The sequence below is a fragment of the Temnothorax longispinosus genome, chromosome 1 (genome assembly GCF_030848805.1).
Source record: "Temnothorax longispinosus isolate EJ_2023e chromosome 1, Tlon_JGU_v1, whole genome shotgun sequence".
Lineage (NCBI taxonomy): Eukaryota > Metazoa > Arthropoda > Insecta > Hymenoptera > Formicidae > Temnothorax > Temnothorax longispinosus.
In genome coordinates this window covers 15,809,893-15,821,637 of record NC_092358.1, presented here as the reverse complement: position 1 = coordinate 15,821,637, position 11,745 = coordinate 15,809,893, and the positions used below count along the sequence as shown (strand labels likewise).

The 11,745-nt window shown below is 44.1% G+C and overlaps 3 protein-coding genes across 11 annotated transcripts in view; 1 reads left to right on the top strand and 2 right to left on the bottom strand.

Moving 5' to 3' along the window:
• The window catches only part of Spri (Src homology 2 domain-containing protein sprint), a 541,914-nt gene that overhangs the window by 149,678 nt on the left and 380,491 nt on the right, over positions 1 to 11,745 (bottom strand). The window lies entirely within an intron of this gene.
• Positions 9 to 1,941, bottom strand: LOC139811508 (uncharacterized). Its single transcript, XM_071775783.1, has 2 exons — positions 1,627 to 1,941; positions 9 to 1,522 (listed from the first exon to the last, which is right to left on the bottom strand). The coding sequence occupies exons 1-2, from the start codon at positions 1,721 to 1,723 to the stop codon at positions 426 to 428; spliced, it is 1,194 nt and encodes a 397-aa protein (XP_071631884.1). The 5' UTR covers positions 1,724 to 1,941; the 3' UTR covers positions 9 to 425.
• On the top strand, positions 6,439 to 10,806 carry LOC139814284 (uncharacterized). Its single transcript, XM_071780447.1, has 2 exons — positions 6,439 to 8,142; positions 8,232 to 10,806. The coding sequence occupies exons 1-2, from the start codon at positions 7,001 to 7,003 to the stop codon at positions 10,804 to 10,806; spliced, it is 3,717 nt and encodes a 1,238-aa protein (XP_071636548.1). The 5' UTR covers positions 6,439 to 7,000.

The following is an 11,745-nucleotide window of genomic DNA, read 5'->3' as shown; positions in this document are numbered from 1 at the left end:
GAATAAGTCTTTATTTCACTTCCCTTCCGGGATTGGAAAGGCGTTTTTTTAGTAAAAACGTTCCCAAAAACCTTTACATTCTGCCGTACACAATATTGGCTCTATACAATTCAAACGTTCCCAAAAACCTTTACATTCTGCCATACCAATATTGACTCTATACAATTCAAGCTTCAAGATGCCCCCCTTGGTTTGTTCCTTCCCCTTTTTCTTCCGGTCCTGCTGGTTCCTTCGTCTTTCTTTTCTGTTTCTTCCTCTTTTTCCTTCCTGCTTTTCCTTTCGTGTTTTCCTCCTCGACTTCTTTCCTCTCATTCTTTCTGATCCGTTCACAGCTTCCTTGGTTTCTTCCTTGTCGGTTTACATCCTCCTCCATCTCTCTTCCTCTTCGTCTTATTCATTGCTTCCTTGTTTTCTTCCTTGCCAGTTTACATCCTCCTCCATCTCTCTCCTTCTTCGTCCCATTTCACCTCCTTCCCGTCAATCCACATCCTTCTGTTTGTTACTACGACTGATCTTCCTTTCGCTCTTTCCTCTCTTGCTTTAATTATCAATTTGTGTCTATACGCCCTCTCTTCCATTGTCAGTTCCTCATCTACACCTACTTCCCATCTTCTCCATATTTCGTCGCTTTTTTCGATTATTTCTTCCTTATCCTCTTCTTCCTCCAGCTCCATAAACATTAGTTCTTTTCTGTTCGTTCCCATTGCCTCCATTACTCCTCTTACCGGGATTATTCTTCCTGTTACTCTTTCCATTATAATCTCCACTATTTCTCTTCTTTCCCTTGGACTTTCTCCTCTTACTTTCCTCCATATTAATCTTCTTTTCTTCCTTTGCTCTTTCTCTCTATTTTCATTCTCTTCTTTCTGCTTCCTCTCTCTTTCTTTCTTTTCTCTTCTTCTTCTTACATCTTCCTCCATGTCTTCTGCTGTTCGTCGCGCTTTTTCTTTCTCGCTTTTACTTTCCTCCTCTTTGCTTCTGACTTTTCTCTCATTTTTATCTCCCCTAGCCTCATTTCTTTCTTTATAGTCTCTTTCCTCTTCTCTTTTATTTAATTCATCATCACTCTCTCTGACCTCTTTTCTTTTTGCCTCTTCCTTCCTCTTCCTTTTCTCTTTTTCTTTTTCTTCTTCTTTCTCTATCTCTTTCCACCAGCTTTCTCTCCATGCTCCCTCGTTCCATCCTTCGACGCCGCACTCTTCTTCCTCTTCTACTGCCCTCTTCCCCTTTACCGCTCCGTCGCTGCACTCTCTCGTCTCTTCCGTCTCTTCTTCCCCTCGTTCACTGCTCTCATCCGAATCTTTTTCCTCTGTCTCTTCCTGCTCCTCGCTCTTTTCGCTCTTCCTTTGTCGTTTCTCCAGCCTCTCCATTTGTCTTCTCATCTCTTTCATTTCTTTCTTCATTTCTCTGGTCTGCCGTTCTATCTTCTGTCCTACCTCCCTTATTTCCTTTATAACTTCTTTTATCCAGTCTTTTTCTTCCGTCCTCTGTTCGGTCCTTGTCGTACTCTCCTTTCCTGTCACTGCATTGAAAATTGTTAGTGCTTATGATTGCCTCTCTGTCTTTACCTGCCTCTGCTCTTTCTTTCCGCTCTCTCTTCCATTTTTATCTACATTACTCACTTACTTTCTATCTGCCTTTCTTTTGGAGCGTTCCTTTTTCTCATTCTACTTCTATTTTTACCTCTAACCTCTCGCTTATGTCTTTCTCGTCTTCCGCGCATTCTATCAGTACGCCAACTTCATCGCCTTTCCTTCAGGTCTGCCATCCCTGCCTGCTCCCAGCGCCGTCTCTCTTCCCGTCTTCGCTCTGCGCGTGCGCGTTCTCGGCGTATTGCTCCTCTTCAGGCCTGCCAGCCCTGCCTGCTCCCAGCGCCGTCTCATCTCTCCTCTCGGCCTCACTCCTCGCATGCGCTCGTCGTTCTCGTCTGCACCGTTGCTGCGCCTCGACGCCCCGCAGTAGTGCCAACCCGCTCTTTTGGAGGGGCGGGCACCCCGCGCCGTCTCGGAGCTCTGGTAACTTAGCCGGTCAACTTCGACTTTATTAATTTTCATATTTTTTTATCGTTTGTTGGTCGTTTGTTGGTGATTGTTGGCCTAATTACAACGTTTGTTGGTTCTTAATTTTTTTTTAAATTTAAAAAGAAAAATTACCATTAAGTTAGCCGGAAAAATTTTATTTTTAATTTCAAAAAAGCCTAATCGATGCGTAATCGTTTGCTGATGATTGTTGGTCTAATTTTAGCGTTTGTTGGTTTATTATTAGTCTTAAAAACGAAAAAAAACAAAAAATTATCTCACATATTAAAGTAATCGAAGATTGGTTTATTTGCCTACGACTTAAGCTTTATTTCTATCAATTTAAGGCTAACATCTATAAAACTGCCATATGAATACGGGCCTTAACATCGGCAGAAAATCGCGAAAAGATAAAAAAACATGGTGGTTCGTGGGAAGCACACACACACACACACAACGGGGGGGTGCGAGGGGGGGGCTTTCGACCTCGCTTTATAACATAAAGTACATGCTAAGTTGTAAAACGAAATTATAAAGCACATGCATGGAGGGGTGCAAGGGGGCTTACATGCGTGAGCGCACGTGAACAGAAAGGCTTTTCTCCCCTACACCCTCCGCCATGCATGTACTTTATAATTTCGTTTTACAACTTAGCATGTACTTTATGTTGTAAAGCGAGGTCCACGCAGCCTACCTGCGGGGTGGGTGCGGGGGAGGGGGGGGGCCGAAGGTCCCCCCTCGCACTCCCCCGTTGTGTGTGTGTGTGTGTGTGTGCTTCCCACGAACCACCATGTTTCTTTATCTTTTCGCGATTTTCTGCCAATGTTAAGGCCCGTATTCATATGGCAGTTTTATAGATGTTAGCCTTAAATTGATAGAAATAAAGCTTAAGTCGTAGGCAAATAAACCAATCTTCGATTATTTTAATATGTGAGATAATTTTTCGTTTTTTTTTTTCGTTTTTAAGACTAATAATAAACCAACAAACGCTAAAATTAGACCAACAATCATCAGCAAACGATTACGCATCGATTAGGCTTTTTTGAAATTAAAAATAAAATTTTTCCGGCTAACTTAATGCTAATTTTTCTTTTTAAATTTAAAAAAAAATTAAGAACCAACAAACGTTGTAATTAGGCCAACAATCACCAACAAACGACCAACAAACGATAAAAAAATATGAAAATTAATAAAGTCGAAGTTGACCGGCTAAGTTACCGGAGCTCCGTCTCGGCCGCAGTCGGTGTTCTCGCGTCCTGCGCCATCTCCTCTCACCGTTTTCTTCTTGCACTGCAGCCCTCCGTTCGCTCTCTCGCCAGCACGCCTGCGCAGCTCTCCGTCTCCATCGTTCTCCTCTCCTCCTTCCGCCTCCCTCCTCGATCCTAACCTATACGTCTATTCCTTCTTGTGTTCTCTCGTTCTTGCTTCGCTGTTTGTTCCGCATGTTCCCTTCAATTTCTCTTCTTCCTCTATGTTTCCTCCATCGATCCCATCGCTCCTCCGAGGTCTTCCTTCTTTTTCCTTCCTTCTACTCCGGATTCCCTACGCTTCCTTCCATGCTCCGTCTATCCGCTCCTACCGTCCGGGAGCATCCTCCTCTAAACATATCTAAACTCACAATTCTAAACGTTATCATAATTAAAACGTTTATCGAATGTTCTGTTTTTTAATTATATATATCCTGTTGTGAGCGCACAACGTATTAAGGATTAATTGTATAATTTGGCAACACCGAGGGCCGGATTACTTATGATGGTAATCCGATCCTAGCGACAAGAGTCGAATCTAACATCCGTCGAAAAATCTGACGATTGCATCGGACGACCGATCATCCGATGCAATCCGACACGGGAACCCGGAGCGTTTAACTCCGGGACAACCGAAAACGCTGACGCAAAGGTCAGCGCAAGGCACTGACCGCGTAAGGTTAAGGGCCTAAGCAGAATGGCTGTCTTGGCAGTGTTTTATGCCTTAAGTCTTTGTCTTATGTAACGCACAATACTGTACAGCATTGTGCGTTACATAAGACAAAGACTTAAGGCATAAAACACTGCCAAGACAGCCATTCTGCTTAGGCCCTAACGCTACCTCAGTTAGCAACGGCACGCGACAACCTGATAAATACCGCCGAATGGAACGATCGGCGGGCAGTCGATTAAGAGCAACAGGTGTAGCATCGCCATGGCGCAGCGCGGACGACGGCGCGGGCGGTAGTTGCTCCTGGGCGCGTAAAGTTGACCGACATCCACGATCTCCGCTTGAAAAATTCACCGGTCACCCATCCATATAGTAATCATGCTCATGGAGGCGGAAAAGGAAAAAGAAGAAAGAAAAGGTTAGTTATTTAATCAATAGAATATCATTCAAGGAAAGTTGTATTGAATTTGCGATGATCGGTAATATTAGGATATTTATTCAATCATGGTGCTCGTATCATGAGATACTCAGGGTACTCCTGAATTGCTAGAGTATGAAAGTTATTGTATAGTAATAAAAGAAGAGAAAATATTATATTAACTTAAGAGAAAATTTATACAAATTTATAAGACTGTACTGACCTTGATTTGAGAGGAAAGGGTGAAGGGGAAAGATTAGGTACAATATTGGGTTTACGATTGTTGCAAATATGCTTTTCCATTACATTTGTCTTTCCAAAACTTTAAATAAAATTTTATAATTTAATATGATGTATTTTGCACTTTATTAGCTATTTCCCGGGGTCTGTCATATTAGGAGCATACTTTTTCGATTTTTTCGAAAGTTCATTTTTTATTTTACATTTTTCTAATTTTCAAATAATTTATGTTAATATGTTTCAATATGCAAGATTTAATATTTCACAGTTTTATCCAATTAATAAGGGAAAGAGAACGGAAAAGAAAACGAAAAAGAGAACAGGAGAGAAGAGATCTGAATAGAAAACGGAGAGAGAGGGACCGAGAAAGTATGAAAGATACAGAAGATTCCGGTAAAAAAAATTTTATATAAAACAATAATAGAAATAAGAATTTAAAAATAATTAAAAACATCATTTTTGCATTGTTTTATAAAAAGTGAATAAGTTTGAGGTAAAGTGGAAAATTTAACTATATATAATTAAAATTCAAAGATCAGGAAAAAGAACGCGAAAGAAGAGAACAGGAGAGAAGAGATCGGGAGAGAAGAGATCGAAAGAAAAGAGATCGTGAAAGAGAACGGAAAGAAAGGGACCGAGAAAATGTGGAAGAGGAAGAGAAAAGTGAAGAACGAAAACGAAGTAAAGAAGCGGAAGAAGAAAAACGAAGAAAGGAAAGGTTAGTTCACTGTTATTTGTAAATGTAAAGAAACTCAAGCATCAATTTTGATCCGAAATCCTTTTTGGATCTAAATCAATTTTGGATTATTTCAATAATATTCGGATATTTCAATTCAATCGTAACTGTGTAATAATTATAAATATATATATAATTGAAAAAAAAAGAGAACGAGAAAGAGAACGAGAGAGAAGAGATCGTGAAAGAAAACGGAGAGAGAGGGACCGCGAAAGTGTGGAAAACGAAGAGGAAAAGAGTAGGTGTAGTAGGCGGGTTCAGACTCGGGAGCTCCGAGGGGGGGTGAGGGAGGGGGGGTATCGGATTTCGCGGGGGGGTGAGGGGGGGGGGGGAGGAGCGGGGTATCGGGTTACACAGGGATATCGGGTTACACAGGGGTATCGGGTTACACAAGGGTATCGGGTTACACAAGGGTATCGGATTTCGCGGGGGAGAGGGGGGGAGGGGGGTTGACCTTGACATACCACCGGGATGAGTCACCGGGATGAATCACCGGATGACTCACCCGCGCCGCGGGTTCGCGGTCGCGGTCGCGCCGCGGGGGCCGCGCGAGGGCCGCGCGGGGCCGCGGGGCCGCGTGGGGGCCGCGGGGGTCCGCGGGGGCCGCGGGGGTCCGCGCGGGGCCGCGGGGGCCTCGTTCGCAACGACGCCGCTAGGCGGCGCACAATGGTAAGACTAACTCGATAGGGCACTGCGTAGTAGCGTGTTTTTTGTGTTTTTTTGTCGATGACGCATCGAACCTGTCGGGACACGTTCGTCGTAAACAACATTTTTCTAGGAAAAGGAGGGCGGTTATCGCGCGTAGACTAAACAATCGATTATCTCGTAGACTAAACAATCGAACCTGTCGGGACACGTTCGACGTAAACAACATTTTTCTAGGAAAAAGGGGGCGGTTATCGCGCGTAGACTAAACAATCTATCTACGCAGTACGTGAAAGACAAAGGAAAAAAATGACGTCATCGGGACGATGATCGATCCGATAACGCATCGAACCTGTCGGAACATGTTCGTCGTAAACAACGTATGATAAAAGTTAGGTATAGGGAAGGACATGCACGCAAAAGAAAAATACATCGTTCGTTTTAGGGTGTAAAAAAAGCCTGTTTATTTAACTCTTCTTTTACATAATATATCTTACGTGCTAAAAAACTAAAGCTGCGAGCTCACAATCGATGAGCTGATTCGTATTGAACGCATCGCTAGCGTATATTGCATTCGACGCTTCCCTGGGATCCGTCACGGTGGACGCGATATCGGAGAACTGCTCTATCTACGTAGTACGTAAAAAACAAATGAAGAAATGACGTCATCGGGACGATGATCGACCCGATAACGCATCGAACCTGTCGGGACACGTTCGTCGTAAGCAAATGTTTTCTAGGAAAAGGGGGTGTTATCGCGTAGACGAAACAATTTCGCGCTATTTTTTACGACGCAGTACGCGAGACAAAGGAAAAGATCTTTCAAAAAATCAGTTGGAGCGAGAGAGAGAGCAAAGGGTATATAATGAGGGATGAAGCGCATCGAGCCGCATTAGTGAGATTTTAGAGCGATACATCGGTCAAAGAGTATCGAGATTTATTGTGTGGTTAAACACGTTATCACGTTATCACGTGCAAGTGCTGTGAAGTGATATAATAAAAGAACTGGTGCAAAAGTGATCAAACATGGATCAATTCGAGCAGACCGAACGCGATCTATTGGAGCTGTCCGACCAAGTAGCTACCGTGGGTGAATTTTTCACATGGGCGCTGCAATGCGCGGAATTCGTCGAGCAGCTCGAGACACGCTGTAGTGCCAAACGTCAGCGGCTCTCCAACAATCCAACGATCGGGCAGAGGCAATCGTTGGTTGCCAGAATTGCGCGACTCGAGGGTGTGAAGTCGCGATTGGAAAGACAATTTATCCATAGCGGTGGTGATTATGCGAACGCCGGTACCAGTGGTGACACGCGCGCGACAGAACTCGTATGGCGAGAGATCGACGCCGGGTTCGAAACGCGTATAATAACCGGTGCGGTAATTAATATAGACCATATAGAACCGCGACAGTTTTTGGAAGACGCCTGCAGCGTCGTGTGCAAGCGAGTGCGAGACAGTATAAAAACACATAACTGTGTCAAAGTGAACACCGCGTTCAACGGGGAGTTTGTGGCGGGTGATAAACGTGCCAATAAGAGTATATGTACAAATAACATAGAACTCTGTGGTACATCGCACTTGCGCGAGTGGTACGAGCTACACGTTATCGAGCCCACATTAGCGAAACTCGAGGAGTTCCAGGAACGCGACAGTGGTTGGGCGTTGACTCGAATCCTCAATTTGACGGTGAGCGTCAACAAGTACAATCCTTTGCGCGCGGGGTGTCACATAAAATTGCCTGAAGACATTAAATTGAAGCACGCGGTGATCAATGTGCGATCAATGGACAATGCGTGTTTTGCGTGGGCCGTGACGGCTGCTCTGTATCCAGCCGAAAGAAATTCAGATCGGGAATCATCATACCCGCATTATTCAAGGGTACTGAATTTACAAGACATTGAGTTCCCAATGACGTTGAGTCAAATTAAACAGTTCGAACGACTCAACGATATATCCGTCAATGTCTATATCATCGAGGGACAGAAGACTTCAAACGTTCTCCCGATACGGCTTACCGACCGCACGATTGATAAAAAACATGTGAATCTGCTGTACATGCAGGACCCACGAGACGACAATGTTGGACATTTCGCGTGGATTAAGCATCTATCCCGTCTCGTGAGCTCGCAAATTAATAAACATGGACATACAAAGTATATTTGTGATCGGTAAGTACCTATACTTTTATTAATAATATATATCATTTTATATATATTGTATAAAAAAGTTTTATAAAATTTGTGTTTCTTTTTTGCAGATGTCTTCACTACTTTAGTTCGAGCATGAAATTGGAAGCCCACACCGTGGAATGTCGAAAGGTAAACAAATGCGCAATCCGACTACCGAGCGAGGACAACAAGTGGCTCAGCTTCAAGAACCACAGCAGGAAAGAGCGACTTCCCTTCGTGGTGTACGCCGATCTGGAGTGCGTGCTGCAGAAGACACAACCGGATACGGAACACGCGTCATACGCCTATCAACATCATCGAGTATGTAGTATAGCATACTACGTACAGTGTTCGTACGACGAAACGTTATCAACGTATCGATTTCGTCGCGATAACGACTGCGTCGCGTGGTTCGTCGAGGAACTCAACGGATTGGCGCATCGCGTAAAGAACATCTTGTCCGACATTGTATGCATGGTAGACCTAACGCGAGACGAGTGGGAGACATTTCACAGCGCGACGAAATGTCATATATGCGAACAACAATTCGCGCCTGATGATAATAAAGTGCGCGATCATTGCCACCTGACCGGGCGGTACAGAGGTCCAGCACACTCGACGTGCAATCTGAATTATAAAGATCCTCACTTCATCCCAGTAATATTCCACAATCTGTCGGGCTATGACGCACACTTTATTATCAAGGAGATAGCTGCCGCGTTCGAAGGCTCAATCGATGTACTGCCTATAACAAAGGAAAAGTACATCTCATTTACTAAACATGTGAAAGACACCGCGGAAAAATCTGATTCGCGAAGCGATATACAATTAAGATTCATCGACTCATACAAATTTCTGAGCGCGAGTCTCGCAAAATTGGCATCCTTCCTAGATAATGATAAATTAAAAATTATACGATCAAAATTTTCCGCGTTATCCGACGACGATTTCAAATTATTGACGCGAAAAGGTGTCTTTCCATACGAATATGTGGACAGCGTCGAAAAACTGGAGGATACGTGTTTACCACCGCACGATTCATTTTACAATTCCTTGACCGGTGAAACCGTATCCGAGAGCGATTACGCGCACGCCACGAACGTATGGCAGCGATTCTCCGTTCGAACCCTGGGCGAATACAGCGATCTATACCTGAAAACCGATGTCTTGCTGTTGGCCGACGTGTTTGAAAATTTCCGCGACAGCTGCGTCGCGAGTTACGGACTTGATCCCGCGTACTACTACACTTTACCAGGCTTTACGTGGGACGCCATGTTGAAACATACATGTATCAAATTTGAACTGCTGACCGACATTGACATGGTCATGTTTATCGAACGTGGTATTCGTGGCGGCCTGAGTCAATGTTCCGGCAGATACGCGAAGGCCAACAACAAGTATATGAAGTCGTACGATTCATCGAAACCGTCGTCGTACCTAATGTACTTCGATGTCAACAACTTATACGGTTGGGCGATGTGTAAGCCACTGCCCTACGCGGAGTTTCGATGGGTCGAAGACTCGTCAAATTTCGACGTTAACGCGATCGCTTTGGATTCGTCTACGGGCTATATTCTCGAGGTCGATCTCGAGTATCCGCAGGATAAACACGACGCGCACGCTGACCTACCGTTCTGTCCGATGCGTGATAAACCGCCCGGCAAACGGCAGGACAAACTTCTCGCCACGCTGCACGATAAGGAGCGTTACGTCATCCATTATCGCAATCTGCAACAGTGCATGCGTCATGGCCTTCGCGTCACTAAAATACATCGCGTATTGCAATTTGCTCAATCTGAGTGGCTCCGTTCTTACATCGAACTCAATACAAAATTCAGGACACAGGCAAAAAATGAGTTCGAAAAAACATTATATAAATTAATGAATAACGCTGTTTTTGGAAAAACAATGGAGAATGTACGAAACCACGTCGATGTAAAATTAGTGACGAAGTGGGAGGGTAGATACGGCGCGGAGGCAATGATCGCGCGACCGAATTTCCACAGCAGTAGCGTGTTTTCTGAAAATCTGGTAGCCATCGAACTTCGCAAACTCGAGGTGAAATTCGACAAACCGATCTACGTCGGCATGTGCATTCTCGACTTGTCGAAGGTGTGCCTGTACGAATTTCATCACGATTACATGTCTCCCCTGTACCGCGACTCGTGTAGAATCATGTATACCGACACGGACAGTTTGATTTATCATATCAAGTGCGACGACGCGTACGAGAACATGAAACATGATATAGCTCGGTTCGACACAAGTGACTACGCGGTAGATAACGCTTATGATATGCCTCTCGTCAATAAAAAAGTGCCGGGCCTGATGAAGGATGAAAACAATGGGGCCATTATGACCGAATTCGTTGGACTTAGGGCGAAAATGTACGCCTTGCGAGTCGATGGTAAGAAAGACACCAAAAAAGCGAAAGGTGTCAAAAGCAACGTCATCGCGCGCACCATCACATTCGACGACTACACGCGATGTTTGAACGATGAGATCGAAATGACGCGACCACAGTCGTGCATAAGATCGAAAATGCACGAAGTGTACACTATTAGCGAGACGAAAATCGCTCTGAGTCCGTACGACGATAAGCGATATATCGTGCCGGATTCGACCGATACATTGCCGTGGGGACATTACCGAATACCTTTGTAACGCACGCATGTATGTATGCATGTATGTAATAGTATAACGTATGTATATATAGTATGTAGTATGTATGTATGTATGTATGTATGTAGTATGTATGTATGTATATATGTATGTATGTATGTATGTATGTATTATATATGATTATGTATATGTATGTATATGTATGTATATATAGTGTCGGAGGGAACAGTGCGTTTTCCGGGGCCCCCTCCCAGAGTGGTGTGACGACACCCCCTATATATGGCGCCACGAAGCACGAAAGTCACAATAGTTCTCGAGTAAATATCGTATTATATATGAGAAGGGATATTAATAAAGATATCGCACATGTATTTAGTATTTAATATTTTTTTATTATATACTTTATATGTATTACATGTATCATTTTTATATTAAGAATAAAATACAGTTTGCACGAATTAAATCACATTGTCTTTGTGTATCCATGAGTTGTGTGATCCATCGAATCCCAGCCATTTCACGTAAACCTCGTCGCCCCTCCTGCGCAGTACTTTCTCCACGAGATACACGTCAGGATAAGTCGCGCGATGCAACTCGTACTCGTAGAACGCTCCAGCGACGGATTTTCCACGATAGTCCTCGAGTAGGTAGGTTACGGGATTGGTATGCTGCACTTTAACGATCTTAAACACCTCGGTGGTCCAATTCGGCGTGTAACCCTTCTCGAAAATTGTCTTGTATTTGCTGACGCGTACCGAGTCGCCCGTTTTAAACTTTGCCGGGCCCGCGATCTTTATCGCGCTGTACACCGTAGCCAAGAGTCTTTCGGCGATCGCGGGGGTAACGTCGACGGGTCGCATGCCGATCGTTCGATGCTTGCGCGCGTTGTAATCCGACACGAGTCGCGATAACGCGTCGACCCACTTGTAAGTTCCATTGAGCGTAAACATTTTCCACATATTGTTTTTTAACGTGCGATTG

What these genes read in the sequence shown, in the direction of transcription:
- LOC139811508 (XM_071775783.1), bottom strand. Translation starts at nt 1,723, where the DNA reads ATGCGCGGAAGACGAGAAAGACATAAGCGAGAGGTTAGAGGTAAAAAT. An exon ending in AAAAGAAAGGCAGATAGAAA is followed by an intron (nt 1,523 to 1,626) that starts GTAAGTGAGTAA and finishes TTTTCAATGCAG; the next exon opens with TGACAGGAAAGGAGAGTACG.
- LOC139814284 (XM_071780447.1), top strand. Translation starts at nt 7,001, where the DNA reads ATGGATCAATTCGAGCAGACCGAACGCGATCTATTGGAGCTGTCCGAC. An exon ending in ACAAAGTATATTTGTGATCG is followed by an intron (nt 8,143 to 8,231) that starts GTAAGTACCTAT and finishes TCTTTTTTGCAG; the next exon opens with ATGTCTTCACTACTTTAGTT.